At 49.0% G+C, this 21,476-nt stretch overlaps 1 protein-coding gene across 1 annotated transcript; it reads left to right on the top strand.

Annotated features, from left to right (window-relative positions):
- The first annotated feature begins 1,301 nt into the window (after window positions 1-1,301).
- ELFN2 (extracellular leucine rich repeat and fibronectin type III domain containing 2) lies at window positions 1,302-4,152 on the top strand. Its single transcript, XM_041416776.1, has one exon. The coding sequence runs from the start codon at window positions 1,634-1,636 to the stop codon at window positions 4,058-4,060; it is 2,427 nt and encodes an 808-aa protein (XP_041272710.1). The 5' UTR covers window positions 1,302-1,633; the 3' UTR covers window positions 4,061-4,152.
- Window positions 4,153-21,476: the final 17,324 nt, after the last annotated feature.

The following is a 21,476-nucleotide window of genomic DNA, read 5'->3' on the forward strand; positions in this document are numbered from 1 at the left end:
TGTTTTATCTACTGTATGAAATTATTTCCTCTGTGCTGCCTGAGGACACTCCTGCCAGGCTCCTGTCTCAGCACAGTGGGAGAAGGGTTGAAGCTGTAGCTGGAGAGAAAGGTGCTCCAGGCTGTGTTTCGCAGTCAGAACCAGGAGCTTGCCCAGAGCCCAGAAATACATTTGTTGTGGTTTAACAGGCAAATGTCACTTTGTCTGCAAGGTGTGTTTTCGTACAAAGGGGCAGTGTTCATAGCCCCCAAGAGAGGTAGTAAAGCTCAAAGCTGTAAACTGTGCACCACTCTTTGATGGGGGGTAGATGGGTGTTGTGCTTCAGATTAGGAGTTCTGGCATTGTTGGGTGAGAGACTGGAGGCTGGTATTTGACACACTGCCTGCTCCCCACCCCCTCACTGTGTGCAAGCCAGACTGGTTCACCTCAACAGCCTTGTCCATGCACCGAGAGTCAGGAACAATTTTTAGAGCAGAAGTGGTTACACGTGGTTTGAATTATTTATCCCTCTTGCATCAAGGAAGGAAGGAAAGGAAAAAAATGTTTGGCTTTTTTGGGGGGGTTGGGGGGAGAAGCTTGTCTGCATTTTCCCTGCTTCATGCATTCTGTGTACATCACTTCCAGGCAGCTGAAAATTCATGGCTTTGGCTGTGCTTGGGGCTTGCCTTTGTTTACACTAGGGGTTTTCAGCCCCCGCAATAACAGCTTTATGTTTCCCACTCTCCTTTCCCTTCCTCTTCTACTCCCACACCACTGCCTTCCCTCGGGTCCCTGGCTGTGATCACACTACTTAAGGGAGCCCAGATACCCTTCTGCATATCCCTGATATGACATTCTACATCATGAGGGTTCCCTCCTCAAAGGCTTATCAGCACGGCAGGCAGTACCACACCTCTCTTGCTTGCACCCCCCTTAAAGTGTCTCTTCCCCATCTCCCTCCTCTCATGAAACATTGCTGTCTATACACTTGTTTCAAAGACCCTTCCAAATGATGCCTCTTCATGTCTTTTGTGTTTTCTTTTCCAGATTCCAGTGACAGATGGATCTCTCTCGTGCACACTTGCTCTTTCCTTCTCTGTATTTTTGTTTTCGACATGTTTGATCCAAAGCTCTGAAGCTTCTCAGAGGGAACCTAGGAAAGAAGGAAGAGAAGGAGTAGAAATCAAGGGAGCGTGAGCGTCACAGGAGGCAGCCCTGCCTTGTTCTTCCAAATCACACTGTGGAGGGGCGGGGGAAGACTAGAGGGGGAGGACTTGGGTTTGTTTTGGGGTGGGTTTGGTGTGGGTGAAAAGGGGAAAAAGTGTGTGAGTCGCTCATGAGCATCAAAGAAGATTCATTATCCTCGGCCTGAATTTTTGTTTAGAAAAGAAGCACAAGGTAGTTCCCTTCCAGACCAAACATCCATGGTCATAGCTTTTGAGTGTTCTGGAAGAATATTGCATGTGTTCCCCCTCCTCTATGCTCCTGGCTTGACCCAGAGGGCAAGAAGAAATAATGGTGATGACATCTGATAGGACTGCGGTGTTCATTCCCTTCCATTGTTGAATCCCAGTTCTTGCCCCCTAGTTTCTTTTTGCCATTGTCCTGAGATTTGGCGTTGTTTTTTGTTGGGGTTTTATTTTCCCCCATCCTGATGAGGGCACCACTGCAGACCATGCTGTGCCTGGGGTTGTGGGCAGCTGCCCTGCTCTGCTTGTTTTCCCCTGGCACTGTGCGAGGTGACTGCTGGCTGATTGAGGGGGACAAAGGGTATGTGTGGCTGGCCATCTGCAGCCAGAACCAGCCCCCGTATGAGACCATCCCCCAGCACATCAACAGCACAGTGCACGACTTGCGTCTGAACGAGAACAAGCTCAAGGTGGTGCTGTACTCCTCCCTCAACCGCTTCGGCAACCTGACTGATTTGAACCTGACCAAGAATGAGATCTCCTACATTGAGGATGGGGCTTTCATGGGTCAGTCAAACCTCCAGGTCCTGCAGCTGGGCTACAACAAACTCACCAACCTGACAGAGGGCATGTTGCGGGGCATGGCCCGCCTCCAGTTCCTCTTTGTGCAGCATAACCTAATAGAGCTGGTCACCCCCACTGCCTTCTCTGAGTGCCCCAGCTTGATTAGCATTGATCTGTCATCCAACCGCCTCAGCCGTCTGGAGGGCAACACTTTCACCAGCTTGAGCAACCTGATGGTGTGCGAGCTGGCTGGCAACCCCTTCAACTGTGACTGTAGCCTCTACGGCTTTCTTAACTGGCTGGCTCTCTTCAACAACGTCACCAAGAACTATGACCGCCTCCAGTGTGAGACTCCACGGGAGTTTGCTGGGTATCCGCTTCTGGTGCCTCGGCCTCACCACAACCGCAATGCCATCACCATCTTCCAGTCCATGTGCAGAGGAGGCACCATCCCCTCTCTCTCCAGGGTCAACCCAACTCCTTACACCCCTGACTCCCAGCGAGATCTGGATGAGGGGTCAGCCATCAGCCCTGGGGATTTCCTCTCAGTCAAGCCTCCAGCCTCTTCCACCACTGACTCCTCCTTCAGTCCCAGCATCAAGCTACATGATGTCACAATCACTTCAGCCATCCTGATGGTCACCATCCCCATGCCCTACAGTAAGATGTATGTGTTGGTCCAATACAACAACAGCTACGTTTCTGACATAGCAACACTGAAGAGCAAGAAGGAATATGTCACTGTCAACAAGCTGAAGGCCCACACTGATTATACATTCTGTGTGGCCTCTATCCGCAACAACAGGCGTTACAACCATACTTGCCTGACCTTTGCAACCCGGAGCAAAGGCAGGGAGGATCCTATTTCCAGTACTTCCACCACTACACACTATATTATGACCACCCTGGGTTGCCTTTTTGGGATGGTCATTGTCCTGGGGGTGGTGTACTACTGCCTGCGGAAGCGGAGGATGCAGGAGGAGAAACAGAAGTCACTCAATGTCAAAAAGACCATTCTAGAAATGCGTTATGGATCAGATATTGATACCAGTACCATGGTTCACCCTTCCCAGAAGCTGGGTGAGCCACCTGTCATTCCTGTCTCACGGATGTCCTCCATCCCTTCCATGATTGGGGAGAAGTTGCCCCCGTCAAAGTCAATGGATGCTGGGATGGAGACTCCTAAAGTCACCACTAAAGGTAACTACATTGAGGTGCGGACAGGTGGTGGGGATGGGCTGGAGAGAACCCAGCGAGATGAGGACCTGAGGGAGCTTGACAATGGGCAAGGCTCAGCTGCTGAGATCTCTACTATAGCCAAGGAGGTAGACAAGGTCAACCAGATCATCAACAACTGTATTGATGCCCTCAAGCTGGACACAGCATCTTTCCTGGGTGGTGGGACTGGTGTTGACTCAGATATGGCCTTTGAGTGCCAGTCCATCCCAGCCGGTTCCTCAAGTGGGCTAGAGCGGCCCAGCTTTCTTTCCCCACCCTACAAGGAAAGCTCCCACCACCCTTTGCAGCGCCAGCTCAGTGCTGATGCTGCGGTGGCCAGAAAGACCTGCAGCATCTCCTCTAGTGGCTCCATCAAGAGCGCCAAGGTCTTCAGCTTGGATGTGCCTGACCACCCACCACTCAGCAAGTCTGACTCCAAATACATTGAGAAGGGCAGCCCACTAAACAGCCCTTTGGATCGTCTTCCCTTGGTGTCTCCAAGCGCCATCCACCACTTGGAGGTCAAGCCTTCTTACCATTGCAGTGAGCACCGTCACTCCTTCCCGGCCCTGTACTATGAGGAAAGTGCTGACACCCTGAGCCAGCGGGTGTCATTCCTCAAGCCACTGTCCCGGTCCAAGCGAGACTCCACGTACTCCCAGCTGTCCCCCAGACACTACTTCTCGGGCTACTCTTCCAGCCCCGAGTACTCCTCAGAGAGCACCCACAAGATCTGGGAGCGATTCCGGCCTTACAAGAAGCATCACAGGGAGGAGGTTTACATGGCAGCTGGGCATGCCCTGCGGAAGAAAGTTCAATTTGCCAAGGACGAGGATCTGCATGACATCCTGGATTACTGGAAAGGAGTCTCTGCTCAGCAGAAGCTGTGACTCTTCCTCACAAGGAAACAATACAAACCAAGACCCCCCCCTCCAACAACCAGAAAAAAAAAAGCCACTTGACTGTGAAAAATAAACCAACAACAAAATACTCCTGACAAATATAAAACTGACAAAACCTTTTCTTAAAGTTTACAACAACTCTTACACACACAGACACACACACTGACACACACACACACACACCGAATTGTCTCTACTGTGTTACGGGGACCATTGTTCTGCCCACAGATGGTTGGGAGGAGCGCCCTGCACTGACACTGTGGGGAATGGCCTGGGAGTGGGTGGCAGTGGTGGTAGGAGAAGGGCAGAGATGGACACTCACTGGGCATGAAACTCAGCTGTGAACTATTCATCTTTCTGTTCCTGTTGAAGGCTGATTTTTCTTTTGGGTGGGAGGGAAGGACCTTGGTTAAGAAAGCTTCCTTGTCCACCTTGTACACCTGCTATGCCAAATTTTCCATCACTAACTTTTTCCCTCATTTTCTTTAGCAGTGGAGGCTTTTCTCTTTCTCCAGTCCCCTTCCCCTTCCAAAAAAGGTGGGAATTGCTGGAAGAAGTTGTCTCCCTTCTTTTTCTTTGCCCTTCCCTATCCCTCTCTGTTAAGGATCCCTAGGCTTGAACTGCCTGTCTAGATACTTCACAAACCTCTGTCCTCCTCAGAGGAAGGAGAAGAGATGTGAAGGACCAAGGCAGGTAGGACCTGCCGTATAACAGGCTCTGTGCCCTTGCTACTCTTCCTCCTCCTTCCCTTCTCCTGCCAGGTTGCTGCTGATGAACACCAGCAATCTGGAGGTACAGGCATTCTTCAGGCCTTCTCAGAGCAAGTTTTCTGCCAGTTAGTGGGGAGAAACAGGTTGTGAATGTTTTCTTTGGCATGACAAGCCAAAGAAAGCCTTGACTCCTCAAGGAGTGGTGGAGGAAAAGGCAGGAAGGTCTGGTGTATCAGAGGTGTATGGGGTTCCCATCTCTCCACAAGCGTTACAGGTCAGAGGTCCTCCTCACCCCTCACGCTCAGGCTGCCCTTGTGTTTAATACTCACAGTATTTATTTTATTCAGTTTAATACTCCCTGTTCATGTCCCCCTTACTATGAGGAAGGGACCTGGAGAGGACCTCAGCAGAACAAGTTCTCCATTAACCTTCTGCAGCTCTTCGCAACTGATTTTCACCAGGGGCTGTGGGGTGGGTGTCCATGAGAAGAGCATCATCCAACCTCCTCAGTTCCAGGTGAATGTGAAGAACAGGATTTCAGTTGCTCATCTCATTGGGTTGGCCTCACAAAGAGTCTTTCTCTTGTATAGGCTATGGACATGCTGGCATGGATAGGGAACAGCCTAGGGTGAAGACAGGAGCACAGGGAACAAATGGGATGTGAAAATGGGGCCTGGGAGTAGCCCAAGAAGGATGGCCTGGAAGAAGCTCCCTTTGTGTGTGAAGCTGCACTGTGCGTGCCAGGCTGGAAAAGGACACCAGTGTCTGGATGGCAGTGTTCCTTTGACTACTTAGATGCCCTCCTGACAGTGAGAACAACATATCATCTCCTAATCCTCACAGGTGTGACAAACTTTTCTTAGGGATCCTGTCATGTCTTGACAAAATCCTAGTTGCACTTGCTAGGTCGCAACCTCTGCCTCTTGCATAGAAGATCTGTCACAGAATTGGCAATGAGCCTACTGCCCTCTCCACCTATTCCCATTTTTGAGCAACCCAATAAAGCACAATCTTGGCACCACCTCCCCCACTATTTTTCTGTCAGGCAGGAGTGCTGCCTGCTGAACACGTCTTCATGCAGCACAGTGAGCCTCCTCTCCATGATCTGCCCAACACTTGACCATAGATCACCTCTGTCAGGATGAGGGTGAGGGCCTATGTTATGTTGGTCCTCCCTAAGTAGTTATTTCTCTTTGAGGTGCTCCTCAGAAGACCCAGTGTTTTAGAGGGCCCTGGAAGAAGGATGAGGATGTAGAAGCTTCTCTAGGAGGGATTTTTGTGCTGCATGCTGAGAACTTGCTTGTTATCTGCCAGGTAGTAGCAATGCCAGCTATGAGAGCTGGCTTCTATGCCACACATGACAATTTCACCTTCTGTAAGTGAGGTGGAGCAGTAGGCAGAGTCTGGTGCATGAAAACCAGAGCAGGTATCCCCAAAGTGTAAACCTATGAAGATCTGTGGAGTTTCTTCCTTGTAGGGATGCTGATGGTAACAGTCCTAAGCCAGGTCCTGACCCCATTGCCTCAGACTTTTCACTGTCAGTCTGCTTTCCCACAGTCAAAGCCTTATTTTGCCTTGAGTCCAGAGGTGTTTGTGGGACTGACTCCACATGGTAAGAGCCAAACCAACCCAGAGGAAGGGATGTGTGTGCACCTGTGTATGTGCACCTGTGTGCAGGAGGGTGAAGGGAAGTCACAAAGGGAAGTCAATCACTGCTGGCAAGTGTACCTCCATGCTGGGACCATGCAGCAAACCAAGACAGGTAAATGCTGTGAGAGATGCTTAGGGACCTCCCCAGCTACCACATGGAGCAGGCTCAGTGGTCTTCCAGCAGGGCAACCATCCAGGCAGAAAAGACCAGTGGCTGGGGCACAGAATTGGACAGAAAAAGGGGGATGACAGGCTAGGGGGGATGGAGTCTTGTTCCTCTCCCCAGCTCTTCCCTCCCTGTGCTTCTCTGCTGTGTGGTCTTGTAAACAGTTCTGCTCAGTCAATACTTTAAGGGGGAGCATTAACCTGTAAGGGTTTTTGCTTTTTCTCCTCAACACCTCAACAAGATAGAAAAGAAAGGTCAGGGATACAGCTATCATCAGGCCCTTCTATTTTCTCAAGTGGGGGTAAGGCTGGATAGGAGGGAAAAGCCATTTCTCTCCCAGCTGTAGCCCCCCATTTCAAACCATTGGATGAAGTTTGCACAAGATGGACTGTTCTGTGGGAGGAAGAGGGCAAGGAAGGGGAACAAAGTGTCTCACCTTCCTTCCTCCTCCCTTCTTCTTTGTCCTGCCCCCTCCCTCAGGATGAGGGCTCACAAAGTGATGCCAGCCCTGTTGGAGGAAAGCAGATTTAACGTTCTATTTGCATGACAATTTTACTGTATTTTTCTGAGCAAACACCTGTTGTGTATGTGCCAGTTTGTTGGAATTTAACCTCCTCCCTCCAAGTCTTTCCTGTCCTTGTCCCTGTTTTCTCTGCTCCTTTCATTGATCCCTGATGTGATTTTATGAGAGACTCCTACCAGTTTGAGAGGGAACATACCCCAAGGAGAACCCAAACCAATCACCCCATAAACCTTATTCCTTCTTCTTTCCAGTGTCCCCCTTTCCCGTGCTCCAAACGTGGTCTCTCAGCTGCTTTTCACAGTCATGTGTGTAAAGGGGTAGGTGTTATGTACCAAAGGCCTGCTCTTTCTGGTGGCCATTGTCTCTCCTTGTTATTGAGGAACAGGAGTGAGGCCTGTCAAGATAGATGTTGTAAGAGAAATCGTCACTGCCCTCCCTTTGCCCTGGTTGCTCTTTCCCAAAAAGCAAGGTTATTCTAGAGGGAATGTGGAGTGCTTTAGCTGAAGGGAAACATCTGATACAGTGAAAACTTGATGTGCAGCTGATTGCAATTACTTGGAAGATCTCCCACCACCTTCCTCTTGTTGGCTGTGTAGACCTCTGGATTAGGTTTATCCTATGCATTCTCTACTCTGGCTGGCCTGACAGAGGGCAGGGCCTCAAAAACCTCTTTGTTGGGAAAAAGTGTGGAGAGACTGCCTGAAGTTTCTAAGGCCTCTAGGGCTTGGCTTTGGCAAGTCCCTCAGTGCTGCCTTCTCCTAGGGGAAAGTGGGCTTCTGGGGCCAAACCAAGACCAAAACATTTCACACTTTATTTCTGGCTTGGTGAATACTCGCAGAGAAAACAGGGGCTTAGTTCATCTCACTAGTAATTGTGGAGGGTGAGGAATGAGATTGGATGCAGACCTGCCCTCTAGCCCCAAGAACAGCCTTGGGGAGGAGCCTGGGCTGGGGTCCTGCACCCAGGAGAGAGAAGGTGAGACTCTAGCTGAGCATGCTGTTCCTGTGGGGCAGTGCTCTTTCCCATATCTGCTGGTGCTGCCCCAGTTTATGCTGCAGTACCATGTTCCCTTCTCCCCCTCCCCACTCTTCCATACTGAATAAATCCCTCTTGAGGCAGGTGTGAAATATTCATGACTGACAAATGAAGAATTATGTCGGGCTGAGGAGGCCTCAGTGTGTTTGCAATGCTAATCAGCCTTCTTGGCTGGAGGAGGCTCTGCCTGGCAGGCTTGAAGGAAGGAGGAGAAGATGCAGGAGGAAGGTGGAAAAGGAGCTGAGAAAGAGACGAGGGGCAGACACAGTAGGGATGAATAAGGTATGGTGGGACCAAGGAGTGGTGAGACAAGGAGGTAACAGGTAGAGGGAGATGGAAAAGGTGTAGAAGAGGGACAGGCTGAAAGGACCTGGGGAAGAAATGGCTACAGTGGAAAGAATGGGATGATAAAAGGACAAAGGGAACAGCAAGGAAAAGGATTGAGTGCAGGGATGAGGGCTCTCTGAGAGGAGGTGGAGAGTAAGTCAGCAGTGCCTGGAGAAAAAAAATCTAGGCAGACTTCATGATGAGCTGTGAGCCCTCTCTGTAGGGCAGAGCTCAGTGGTACAGGGTGGGCAGCTGCTATATAGGTAGGAGCTGGACCCAGGGCCCCAAAAGAACATTTGCCATGCTTATTGCTGACTGGAAAGCTCAGCTACATCAGGAAGGACACACAGCCTCCAGAAGCCTGGAAAATATCCCTTCTACCATCACCACCTCCCTCCACACAAGATGAAGTCAAGAAGAGCCTCATGGAATTGTGTCCTCTTGCTGGAGCCAGCTTGCTGCTGTCCCACCGTCTGAGCAGGAGGGAACCTCCTCAGGGTGGCTTGGTGTGGGACGGACATTTTGTGCTACCCCCCGCCAGGCTATGGGGGTTTCTTGTAGGGCTGGTGGAGCCTGCCCCACCTCAGCCGTGCCCTGCCCACCCTGTCTGAGGAGGTGGTTTTGGGTCCTTCCCTGGAGAAGGGGCAGAGGGGAGCATCTGTTGCGTCCCCCCTACACACGCACGCATTCCCAGCCCTGTCCCTCAGCCACTTTGGCCTTGTACTGTGAGGGGCGTTCTCGGCCTGCCTGCCCTTGACGGTCCCCCCCCGCCCTGGCGAGGTGTCTGTACCTCTCCCCGGCCGTCCTACGAGGGCAGCTCTCTGCAGGGCTGCCCCAACCCACCCCGTCCCTGCATGGAGAGAGGGCATCCTCTGCCTGGCTTCTCCTTCTCCCTCTTCTCCCGCTCCTTCTCCTCCCTGCCCCACCAGGGGTCAAATTCCCTCCTCCCCCCTTCATGGTGCCCCTCCGTATGCCCCATCCTCGCGCGTTCGGCTTGGCCTTTGCCTCCCCCGTAACTACCACCGCCACTGTGAGGCCTTGCTCTTGGGTGGCCTGTCCCCACCGCCTGCTCTCCACCCTCTCTGGGGGGAAGAGGAAGAGGCTGTCGGGCTCAGGCCAGACCCTCCAGGGCTGGTACGGCTGGTCCATCCACAAGCACAGCGTCTGGGGTGAGGGGGTGGGAAGGGGCGAGCAGCTGCCAGGCACAGAGAAGGGGGTGTCAGCCCTTGAATGTAAGGAAGGGCCTGGGAGGCAGCTGCTGGGACTGGCTCCTTGTGGCCTCTTTGGTGTTCCTCCTTCCGTAACAACCCTGTGACCCCCCCCGGTTGTGTATGGACAAATTTAAGTTGGAGTTACATTCTTTACTTTCTTCTTTTTTTTGAATTTATTTTCTTTTCTTCTTTTAGAATTGTATTTCCCTCTTGTTATTTTCTTTCTTTTTTTTTTTTTTTTCTTCTCTCTTTCCTTCTTTTCCTGTTTTAAAACTGAATGGCACGAAATAATTTTTCCTCAACTCGGAGATTCCTGTCTGGAGAAAATCAATTTCTATATTTGCAATAAATTTCTTATTTAAAAAAAAACAAAACCAACAAAAAACCTAAAAAAAAAAAAAAAATTCAACAAGCAAAAACTATGAAAAGCTGCTTCTGAGTCCATTTGTTCCAGACTTGGCTGGTAGAGAAGGTGGGGTGGGATGGGACGGGATGGGATGGGATGAGATGGGATGGGACAGAACGGGACGGGACAGGATGGAATGGGATGGAAGGAGATGGGACAGGATGGGATGGGATGGGAGGAAACAGGGTATGGGTGAAACTGAGAGAGTTGGGTCAAGGCATGGGAAAATTGTCCCAGGCACCCAGTAGTCACCTGCTTCCCCCAAACACACTGATTCTCTTCCCTTGGCTGTTGACTGTTTTGGAGACATCCTTATTTCCACCCAGTTGTCAGTTCTGTCATGATCCCAGCCCTTTCCTGCACCAGTCAGCACCCAAGTTCTGCCCCACCCAGGGCAAGCAGACAGCTCTGCCTGAGTGTAAGGCAGAGCTTCCTTGCCTGTTACCTACAGAACAAATCCTCTGTCTGAGCTCCAGAGCTCTCTGGAGGAAGGCAATCCAAGGCAGGCGATCCAGCCGTGGGTAATGACTGAGCAATCTGTAGCCTAATCCACCAGCAGATATCCTGATCTCAGCTCTTCCTAAGCATCAATATTTAAAGTCAAGAATACAGCCAGCAAATCCATGCCTATTGGTGCATTTATACACATAATTAGGCCAATTTGTGTATGGTGACATAGCAGCCATTCCCTTGCATGTCTTGTCTCTTCTCTGCCTCCTGTTTCTTAATGTTTCTAGTTTCTCCTGAGAGTGGTAAGGCTCCTTGGCTCAGAGGGTTTCTTTTTTTTTTTTTTTTTTTGCTCTTGCACATCCAGCTCTGATTAGACAAATCTAGCCATGGCTTCTAGGCTTCGTTATTGAGCGTGTTGAGCTCACAGCCTCTGCTCTTTGTGTAGCAAATGATAGGAATAAATGGTTCTAGGGAGTTGTGACTATGGACACAACAGCTCCTGGATATATGTGCTGCAGTAGCTGATGACTCTTATTAATGCTTGAATTGATTTGAGAGCAGACCTAGGAGCAGATGCTACTACAGGCAGATGCTTCACAGTCTGACATGTTCTCCACTGGACTTGGGAAGAATGCTTGAGTGTGGGAAGGAATGGTGCTGGGCTGTGTATCTCTGGAAGATGGACAATGGTGCATAACAAAGGGGAGCTCTCCTGGGGTTAATCAGAGCTTCATCTGCTTGGTGGAAAGGTGGATGCTTCAATCAAAGTGATGTTCCTGGCATCTGCATCTCTGCAGTGCAGGGATGCAGGCCTTCTGAGACAGGGAATCTCAGACCTTGGGAAGAATTAATGCATAAATTATAAAGAGGCGTAATCTAATCAGTAGGGAGCCCCCATGCTGTTTATTTTGTTGCTAAATTCGATTTTGTCTCCACAGTCCTTGCATTTCATTTGGTTGCTCTGTCACAGGGATGAGAAAGGACAAGATGTATTTGCAAATGCTGTTTAGGGGGAGCGGGAAGCTTTGGGAAGGGAAGACTGTCAGGGCTGAAGACATCATAAATGTCCTGAAGCCAGGTGAGGTCTGTTGGGCTGAGGGGACATGGAGGAACTGTAGTCAGCCCTCTGGGCCAAAATGATTTGTGGTGAAAGAGTTAAGCAGTGCTTGTATTTAAACAGCCTTTGGCTGTTTCCAGTCAGACAGCTGAGGAGTCCTCTGCTCTGCATACTGTTGTGTGAGATGGTGTGTGTCCAGAAAAGGCATGAGGTGCGAGCTGTGTCTGTGTGTCTGCATTATTCTCTCAAGTGCCTCTGGATGCAGCTGTGTCCAACTGACTGCAGTTACTGCAGCAAACCAGACTGACCTTTGCCTCCAGAACCTGCTTGGTGGACCATGATGTCTGCATCATGGAGAGGGAGAAGGGGCCAGGGCTGTGCTGTGGACAGTGAAGTGGCTGCAGTGTGAGGGTGGCCAGAGTGAGTTGGCCTGCTAAGCAAACCCACCCTGGAGGAGAACAGGGGTTCTCTGCACAGCCTCATTACTTGGTTGGCTGCACCCTTGGGAAGACTGTTTTGTGTTTCCTTGTGGTTGGTTTGTGCTGATGTGGTTCTTTTCCACCCTTATGAAGTTCAGTGACTTATCCAAGCTGTAATTTGCCTCAGCACAGAAAGACCTGACTTAGCCACAGAGCCTTTTGCTGGCAGTCATACGGGACAGTTGTCATCTCTGCCTATGTGGACATTTGCCTGTGCCTCTGTGTTGTGGTACCGGCAGGCAAGTAGGCAACATTGCCCTCTTCTGGACTGACTGTAGGCACTGGAGGAGCATCTCTGATGGAATGGCAGATCAATCCTCTTTCCACTGCAAAGCTAACAACCTTTCTAGGTCTTGGTTTCCCATCCAAATTTTGGTGGCTTTTACAGTAGCAAGCTTGGATTAGAGGATCCTTCTCTGCAGCACTGAGTGCCTGGGCAACCTGAGCCATCGTGACTCCTCAGGGTCAGGCCAAGCCTAGGAGAGCAGAGTGAGGAATGTCTCCTCTCCAGATAATGTTGGCTCCAATGGAGCCAGTAACCAACAGCTCTGAAGGGCAATGAACCCGTGGCTGAAGGTGTGAGGGTCATGCTGCTGAGCTTTGTCCTGAGGGCTGTCTCTCAAGGGGATGAGAGCAGTGCAGGCTAGGGAATAGTCAGGCTAACATCTTTCCCCACATCTTGGATGCCTTTTCAATTAAAACACAGATGTGTGTGTTACACAGAGCTGGAGGACAGACTGAGAGCTACAGAGAGCCCAAGGGGATTTGGGATTTTAAGTGCACAGGCCATGCTCACCCGTAGCAGGGGGGCAGAGGATGTCACTGAACAGCCTCTACATTTTCCTTCTGACCCTTGAAGGAAACACAAACTGAGAGAAAGAAAACCCAAACAGCCTGAAAGTGAAATATTTAGGAGTGAAAGGATGAGATTAAATGTAGACTTGAATACTTTTATACAAGTTCCTTTACACTGTTAAGAAGATGAGTAGATCACTATCACTGGTGGTCCCCTACAGGGACAAACTCAAGCTTCTGCCACAGATTTGGTGGGACTATGGCAGTGTGCAGAACTGCTCCATTCTTTCGCTTCCCAAATATTCAACAGGGATCTGTGTCTTCCCTTCCCTTGTCAGACTCATTGGAACAGGGTCTGTCTCTCACAACATGGTTATGTGATACCTCTTACAGTAGGATTGCCAGGCTCCTCAGGGACTGGCAGTTAACATGCATTCCCAAAGGAGAAAGGAATGGTATCCAAAATGAGTCTGAGGAGCTGTATTTGTGAGTCCTGCTAAGCAAGGCAGAAGTAAGCAGGTGCCCAGCCAATGCTAGTGTGGAAAATGAATCAAAAGCCTCATCATTTTTTAAATAAGAAACACTTCAAAAAAGAAAAGTATTCTGCTCCATCCCTCTGTTGCCAGAAAGGGCATAATTAAGAATTCATTGCAACTTCTGCACCCAATTTTCCAGCCCAGTGCATTGTCCCACTTGTCTTGCTCCAGCTCCAAAGACAGTGGAGGCTCTGCCATGAGTATCGAGGGACAAATGGAACCTAAATAATAAGATGAAACCTGAAGAATGGCTGTGGGGGATCTGGGGACCTCTGGGGAGAAGTGGCTGAAGGAGGGAAAAGCATAGCCAGTCATGGAGTGTGAGGAAGAATCAGACTTGCCCACAGACTTGTGAGCAAATAGGCACAAACCTGCCTCAGCTGCCTGCTGTTGCCAGATCACAACACATGCCTGGGAATTTCTTTCTTCTCTGTCCTTTCCCTTCCTGAACATCTGGAGTTGATTACTGGGGATTCCTAACATCTGAAAATGGCATTGTTGGAGCAAGGTCCTGAGCTGCAAGACAGTGATGCAGCTGACAAAGGTGGCCAAGCCAAGCCAAGCCAAGCCAAGCCGTATCATGGATTCATCAGGACAAGGAGGTGCAGGTTAAATCTATAAAGGCTGCAGTGGCTGTACCTGTTGTGTATGAGTGCCTTCAGGTAAAGAAAGTGGCTGCTTAATGTCATGATACCTGCTTGTCTGGAGGAAAAGTGGCTTCATTTTGGGCTTTGCTTAAATTGGGCATTGGCCCAGAAGACACATGAGATCCCAGCTTCTCATCCCTTTATGATAAGTGGAGAGAGAGCTGTTGCCTCTGTTTCTCTGCTGTACATTTTCTGTCTTGTGTCACTGTCAGCCACAAGATTTCCTACCTGTGACACCTTTTCTCTTTCTCCCTGCCTCTCAAGTGGCAGCCAAAGAGATAATTGGTATTTTTGACTCTGTCTGTTCAGCCCTTTGTGCCAGGAGCTGCCAGACAAAACTGTGAATTACATAATAAGGGTTAATTAGAGGTTTTCAGGGCCATATTACCATATCCATGAGGATGGTGCCCTCCTTTTTGGGCCATTGTAGGAAGCAGTGCTTAAGGGAAAAAGGAGCAGGGAGGTGTCAGTGGCATTGATGGTGGTTTTGGTGGCCAGGAAAAGGATATTCTGGCTCCTTAGAGGCATTAGAGGTGCTGGGGTGGAGCACACAACTCATGAGAGAGAGAAGCGAGGATGGACACAGACTGGTGGGGTGGACGTAAAGGGTTTTTAAGCTCCTTAGAGCTGTGGTCTGATGCTGGAGGGGTATCTGGGTGCCAGATCCCTCACTGGTCCTCCTTCCTCCTTCCACTGCTGCAGGGAGCTGAGCTAGAAGGTAGAATTTGCCAGGGTAATGTCCAGAGAAACCGAGGCTTGAGTGACCTCTGAAAAGGCCTCAGCCAGCCACGACTGCCAGGTGACCACTCTGCTCCTGGATGAGCAGTCTGCTTCTCTAAGAAGGCATCATGGGCCCAATCCTGCCTCTCTAAGAAGGTTGTCCTGCCTGCGACTGAGTGTGCAGCAGGGAGGGAGGACCAGTGCAGGGTGGAGTGTAAGAGGGAGAGAGGGGATCCTCCAGGTTTTGCTGTTCCTGTAGTCTCAGAGCTGCTCTGTCTACATCTGCCTTCACTCTGCACGTGCTGGGTTGTTTGACCTTGGGGTTGATGAGGAGACACTGCTCCCTTATGCCCTCCCAGATCCTGTGCGGAGAAGGGGCACTGATTTCCCCAGCCCTGTTGTGCAGTGTGTGTGCCTGAAGGTGAAACTGCCTGAGGCACACCAGAAAGAAGATTTAGATGACAGATCTCCTTCCTGCTTTCAATTGTTGCTATGCAGGGATGCTTTGAAGTGGTTGGATTTGCCAGCACAGCCTCTCTACACCCCCATGCCCTCTTAGAGGAAGAAGAAACTCGTTGCTTGAAGGCCTTGGAGCAATCACTTCAGCATATCATGGAGTCTTTCCACTGAAAAGTATAATCTGCAAGATAACTACATCTGTGAATTCACCCAGTTACAGCACAACACACCATCCTGGGTCTGAAGCAACTGGAGAACTCCCTTGCCTTGGTCTCTTGGAAAGTGGCATCCCTTGTTCCCCAGACAGAGTTCATGAAACACCTTTGGGAAATGGAAGAGATTTGTCTCCCTTGGTTTCTCTTCACATCACTAAGTCCCAAGTCTGGTCAGTGTGGTGGATGGAGGGAAGCAGCACACGATGGCAGCCAAACCTCTGGGCTTCTTCTGCCTGGCTACCTGTGAGAACCAGCCAGTCACCCAAAACAATGTCAGAACAGGACACAGGCTCTCCTCTCACCTCTGCTTTACCTTCTAGGTCATTAGCTCCCTCCTCTTTTCCTGCAGGTTGTGCTTTCTTCACAATTTTTAACCACTCCTTTCACATTCTCCTCTTTTCCTGTTTTCTCTGTTCTCCACCCTCCTTGATTGACCCTCTCTCTTCACTGGGGAATAATGATTTATTTTATCTCTCCTCCCCTTCATTTTCTTGATATTTTCTCTCACCATCTTCCATCTGTTATCCTTTTCCCATTTCTCCATTTCTTTCCTTCCATTCAACCCTGTCTGTCTCCTCCCATGTCCACAAATTTCCCCCTCTCATATGATGTCTAATATAATTCCTCACATCTTGAGTCATCCAGACCTGCAAGGAAATGGTTTCCCACAGGGAAACAGAATGTGAGAAATATCTTTGTTCACCAAAAATTAAAGAAAAAAGCCAAAACGTGGGGTTTTTTCACAAGCAATATTCACGACTGGTTTAGAGTATTTCTGCATCAATGTGCACTGAAAGTGCTGCTAAGGTTCTCAGGCAATGCAGTGGGGCCAACCTGCACAGCACTGGGGCAGACAGAAGGTGGAATCTGGGGGGAAGCGGAGATACAATCAGTGTCTGAAACAAACTTAGTGTGTGAGTCAGCTGGATATTCCCTGCTGCAGTCATTTCTGAGATGATGTCTCTGCCCAGATTACTCCAGCAGTGACTCTTTCAGAAATGGCCGTGGTTGTGGGGCTGGAAGGGCAGGGGGTCTCTTCTAACACGGTGCCACACCATCAGACATAGGAACCTGGTGAACACTCAGAGCCTCCCTGGAAAGTACTTTTAGGAGCTATCAAGCACCTTGCCCTACAGACACATTTCCCTGCTGGATCTCCAGATCTCTCCTGGCTCCTTGTTGAATGTTTTCAGCTGTAACCAGCTTCTTCCCCACCTTGACCCCAGAGGTGACCTACTGCAGTGCCTGGGCATCACCCACAGGCTAGGATTTCTTAACAAAGACTGCAGTGCAGAGGAAGTCAGATTTGGGCAGAAGCATCACCCAGAAATGACTGAAGGAGAGAAAGTAACATACTGTTCTTGCAGGCAGGGGACAGACTCAGCACCACACATAATGACTCAGAGAGCAGCTTTGGTGGGCAGAGAAAGAAAATCTCAATGAATCCCGCAGGCCTTTCTGTTTCAGTGATCTATTAAAGAAACCATACCTCTATGTACAGCAAGTACAGGCTTAATCCCATGTGATCCTGATATTTTTAGCAGCTTGCTCATGGATAGGGTAACTGGGACTTTTTGCTTCACTAACAGGAGCCCTGAAGCCAGAGCCCAAAGATTCCTAGTTAATAGGTAGAGCTCAGGTGAAAATCCAGGTCTGCAAGTGCTGCAGTGAGAGACAAAAGCTGTTTGATTACAAGAAAAACGTCTTGGGATCTAGCTGAACCAGCTGTTCTACAGCAGGATCTTAGGCTAATTCACTGTGTAACCCTGTTGGGATCCATGGAGATGGGGAGAGGTTGGAGAGGCGGGCACCTGCTTCATCAGTGCTGGGGACAGCACGCGGTGCAAGGATGGTGGAGCAGTGTTGGACCTTGATGCACGCGGGGGCTGCATACAGGCAGGAGATTGGGAAAGGAGCTGGCAGAGTGGCAGCAATGGGATGTGCCTTCTAACAGAATGTGCCTTCTAACAGAGGAATGTGGTTGTGTTCGAGGGTTCCAGGATGAGGGAAGAGATGAGAATTTTGACTCTATGTTTTAGAAGGTTGATTTATTATATTATGATATGATATGATATGATATTATATTATATTATAATGCTATATTTAAACTATACAAAAAATGAATAGAGAGAAAGGATCCATCAGAAAGCTAGAAAAGAAAGGAATGGAATGAATATAAACTATGCAAAAAAAGAATAGAGAGAAAGGATCCATCAGAAAGCTAGAAAAGAAAGGAATGGAATGAATAACAAAATTTTGTGACTGCTTACAGCCTCAACACAGTTGGCTGTCATTGGTCATCAAGTAAAAACAATTTCACATGCGGGGTAAACAATTCTCTAAATCACATTCCAAAGTAGCAAAACATGGAGAAGCTGAAGCTTCCCAACTTCTCAGGAGAAAAGATCCTGGCAAAAGGATTTTTCATAAAATATGTCTGTGACAGAGGAGTGCCTTCTAACAGAATGTGCCTTCTAACCTTGGGAGTGTGTGGTGTTTCTCTGCAGGGCACCAGGTCTCTCCCCTTCCCAGTTTATCCCAGGCCAAGCTGAGTGTTCTGGAGCGGGGCAGAGTCTCCAAGCCCTGCAGAGCCTGTGGCTGTGCTGCTGTGTGAGGACTGGTACCATGACCAGGCTCTGTGGTTGCAGCCGGGCTCCTCTGCTCTGTGATGCAGAGCACGTGCTTGCAACCTGCTGTTATAAATGAGGGGATTTGGTGGGCAGGAAAGGATTCCCCTGGTGGGTCAGCTCCTTCTACTGTCACCACCTGGAACCATCTGCACAGAAGAGATTCCTTGGATCTTCACCAGGATTCCTTGGACAGCACACACCCAGAAGGCTCTTGCCAGAAACATTCCCTGCAGTCAGCCCTGGCGTCAGGGTTTCTCATCCTCCAGATGGGGCAGCCCTCATAGCTTACTCCTCCATTGCTGGGATCTCAGGCAGGAAAAAGGCCCACTGGAAGAAGGCACAGGTTTTCTGGTCTCTGTATGATCATCTCCAGGTGACCACCAGGCAGAAGCAGCAAATTTATCTTCTCAGGGATCATGACCTTTCTTCAAATGAAGGAAATATATTGTGGAAAAGCAGCAGAAAATTTGCCATATCAGCATGAATCAAAGCTGTCTGCATTTTCTCCTCCACTGAGGATTCTAAAATTACAAATGATCTGAAGAAGGCAAACAAGGCAAAAGTACTGGCTATTCCTTCCCAAGTGAGAACACTGAGTATCCTTGAAATGATTAGGCATCTAGTTTAAGAGAAATTCAAGAAAAAATACCATAGTAAAGAAATAGCTGATGAAATTCCTCACCAAAATGTTTAAACCAAATTTCTGAAAGTCTTTGAAGTGCTGTTGGCCAGTATTAAGGAGAGAGAGAGAACACTGGGACAGATGGACCTTCATGACAATCCAGTAAATCCGTTCTTCTGCATTATTGCGCATCTTATCCAACCTCTGTCAGCCTTGTGCCAAGGTCTGCCCAGCAAGGCTGCTGCAGTGGTCTGACATGCCAGGTAACTGTTAGCCTGATACTGAGATCATCTGACAGTCCTGAGGGGAAAAGAGCTGCATTTGAAACTTCCCAGCACTGCAGCAGTGAGACTCAGAACAGAGTTTCTGCAGCTGCTATTTCCAGTTCTCCCAGCACACAGTTAGCTCTGCATACAATTCAGATCTTAAAACTATTTGGTGTGGGCCAAAAGGGCAAGTGGGATGTGCAGGTAGAAAAAAAGTTGAAATGTACACAGCAGCAATCAGACAAATTAACAGGAGAATGGACTACATTTATCTTGGGTTTCTTGTCAAATGAAAACATACAAGGCAGAACACCTCTGGAGACATGCTTGCCTTGGGAGCAGAGTGCCCACATAGGAGGTGTTGTCACCAAGACCAGGCACATCAGATCACATGAGAGAGGGAGAGCCATGGTACCAGGGCAGTGGAATCCTCTAAGCAGCAAAATTTGCCTCATGACAAGAATGCTGATGTCAGTGATTGCTGACACGGGAGTATGTATGGGAAATGGTAGGATAGAAAAACCCCAAGATTTTATTGGTGAAAACAGACAAGGAAAAAGCTGAAAAACATTGCTTCATGACCTAAAGCCCCTTCTGAACCAGGATAGGTCTTGAGACAGGGAAGTCCCAGTGGGATTGATCCTGGGAGGTGTCAGGCTATTCTAGATGTGCTAATGACCTTGTTTGCAGTTGGCTGCAGGTCCTCTCTCGAGCAGATGGTAGGCACACTCTGCACTGCTCACCCGTGGGACACAGTGCTGAGTGTCCCCGAGTTAACCTCCTGGTGAGCTCCCCATGACTGTCCAGAACCTTAAAAATCACAAGAATACAAAAATATGTGAGGCAAAAGGAGAACCTGGGAAATCTGGCTGGCTGCTAAATGAGACAGGTGCCCTGGTGAGACAGGGCATTGAAAACACTGAGGTATTGAGTGGCTTCTCCAGCTCAGTCTTTAGTAACATTACTGGCCTTCAGAGATGCCAGGGCCCAGAGACTGGGGGGAAATAGGGAGCAACTTAACCTGTGTGGAACAGGATCAGAAAATACTTAAGTGAACTGGACATCTGTAAGCCCATGGGCCCTGATGGGATGCATCCAGCACTGCTAAGGAAGCTGGCTGGTGTAATTTCAAGGTCAGTCCAAATAGTCTTTGAACACTTATGGTAAGTAGGAAAAGTGCCTGAGGATGGGGAAGAATGTAAATGTCACTATGGAAGTCTCAATTTGTAAGAAGTCATGGAAAGTACTGTGCCAACCGGAAAGCAGGGAATTCCTCTGTGTTCTAGTGGCATGTTAGAACAGAGGGGTGATGCTGCATGGAGGAATCCATGCATTTCTGATTCCTGCCAAGTTGGAACAGTGTTGGTGAGGCAAGGTTTATAGAGGGAGAGAAATTAATTTTTTTTGACAAGCCAAATTAAACGTAAAAATGGACAAGCTCCTTTTTGGACTTGCTGTATTTACCTCCTCCTGTGGGCCTGACACCCTGTCCATTTTTTTGTGCTTGTATCCTAGCTGATTCTTCACACAAACCTTGCTGCTCCTACCATCTTCAGACTTAGAGCAGCCTTGAACTTAAAATATAAATTCCTATTTTCACAAAGACCAAGCTGTAAAAGCAACATTCCCTACACTCATTGATGAGCTGGGGAGAAAAGAAAACCAAAGATTAAGGATTTGTTTGATGATGTCCTTGCATATGAGTACCCACTGTGATAATCCACACGTGCAATAATGAAGAAGAGGATCAGCTCTTCCTCCAGGTAGTTGAACTGCAGTTCAGCAGTTAATCTTTCAGAGCTGATCTTTGCTACAGTATAGCTTGTTCTCACACTAAGCTCACATGGTGTTCAGGTTGACTCATGAACCTGTCACATTCTGGAAGCACCACTTTCTGACAGATAATAGAGCCAAACAGATCAGGGTCTAAAGCAAAACCCTCATGGATTTGCCAGTGAAGGCTTGTCTTGGTGAATCCTGGGAAATTGGGCATGTTCTTGTGTTTCAGATAAGCCATAAGGGTTTGGCTCCTCCTTGAGGGAAGGGAACTGAGCAAAGCAAATAGTAATAAAACAAACCGAATGGTAATATAGCAAACCAAATGATACAGACTAGCAGGGAGTGAGATACTGCAAACAGAGTGAATAAGACAGAGCCTTGTTCCTTGAAACTCCCACCAATGCCAAAAAGAAACAGACAGAAGAAAAAGAGATGTCTGAAAGCACAAGTGTGAGGGAGAGAGGGAGAGTGTGTGAAACAGACACTGAGGGAAAGGGATCCTGTACAACGCTTGAGAGACATGGGTCCTGCAGCCTCTGTGTTGGTGTTAGAGCTTGTGAGTGTGTGAGACAGCCTGTGTGAGAGAGCCCCAGACAGCTCCTGTGTGTGTGTGTGTGAATGGGGGCGTGAGAGCCTGGCACAAAGAGAGGGGGGCCAACGTGGAACCTCTTCAACCTCCTCTCTGCCTGGGAAGCCATTTAAGGGCCTTGGAGTTGCAGTG

This window comes from Onychostruthus taczanowskii, unplaced genomic scaffold (assembly GCF_017590055.1).
Source record: "Onychostruthus taczanowskii isolate IOZ18803 unplaced genomic scaffold, ASM1759005v1 scaffold53, whole genome shotgun sequence".
In the NCBI taxonomy this organism is placed as follows: Eukaryota; Metazoa; Chordata; class Aves; order Passeriformes; family Passeridae; genus Onychostruthus; species Onychostruthus taczanowskii.

Coding starts and splice junctions, on each gene's coding strand:
- ELFN2 (XM_041416776.1), top strand. CDS start 1,634: ATGAGGGCACCACTGCAGACCATGCTGTGCCTGGGGTTGTGGGCAGCT.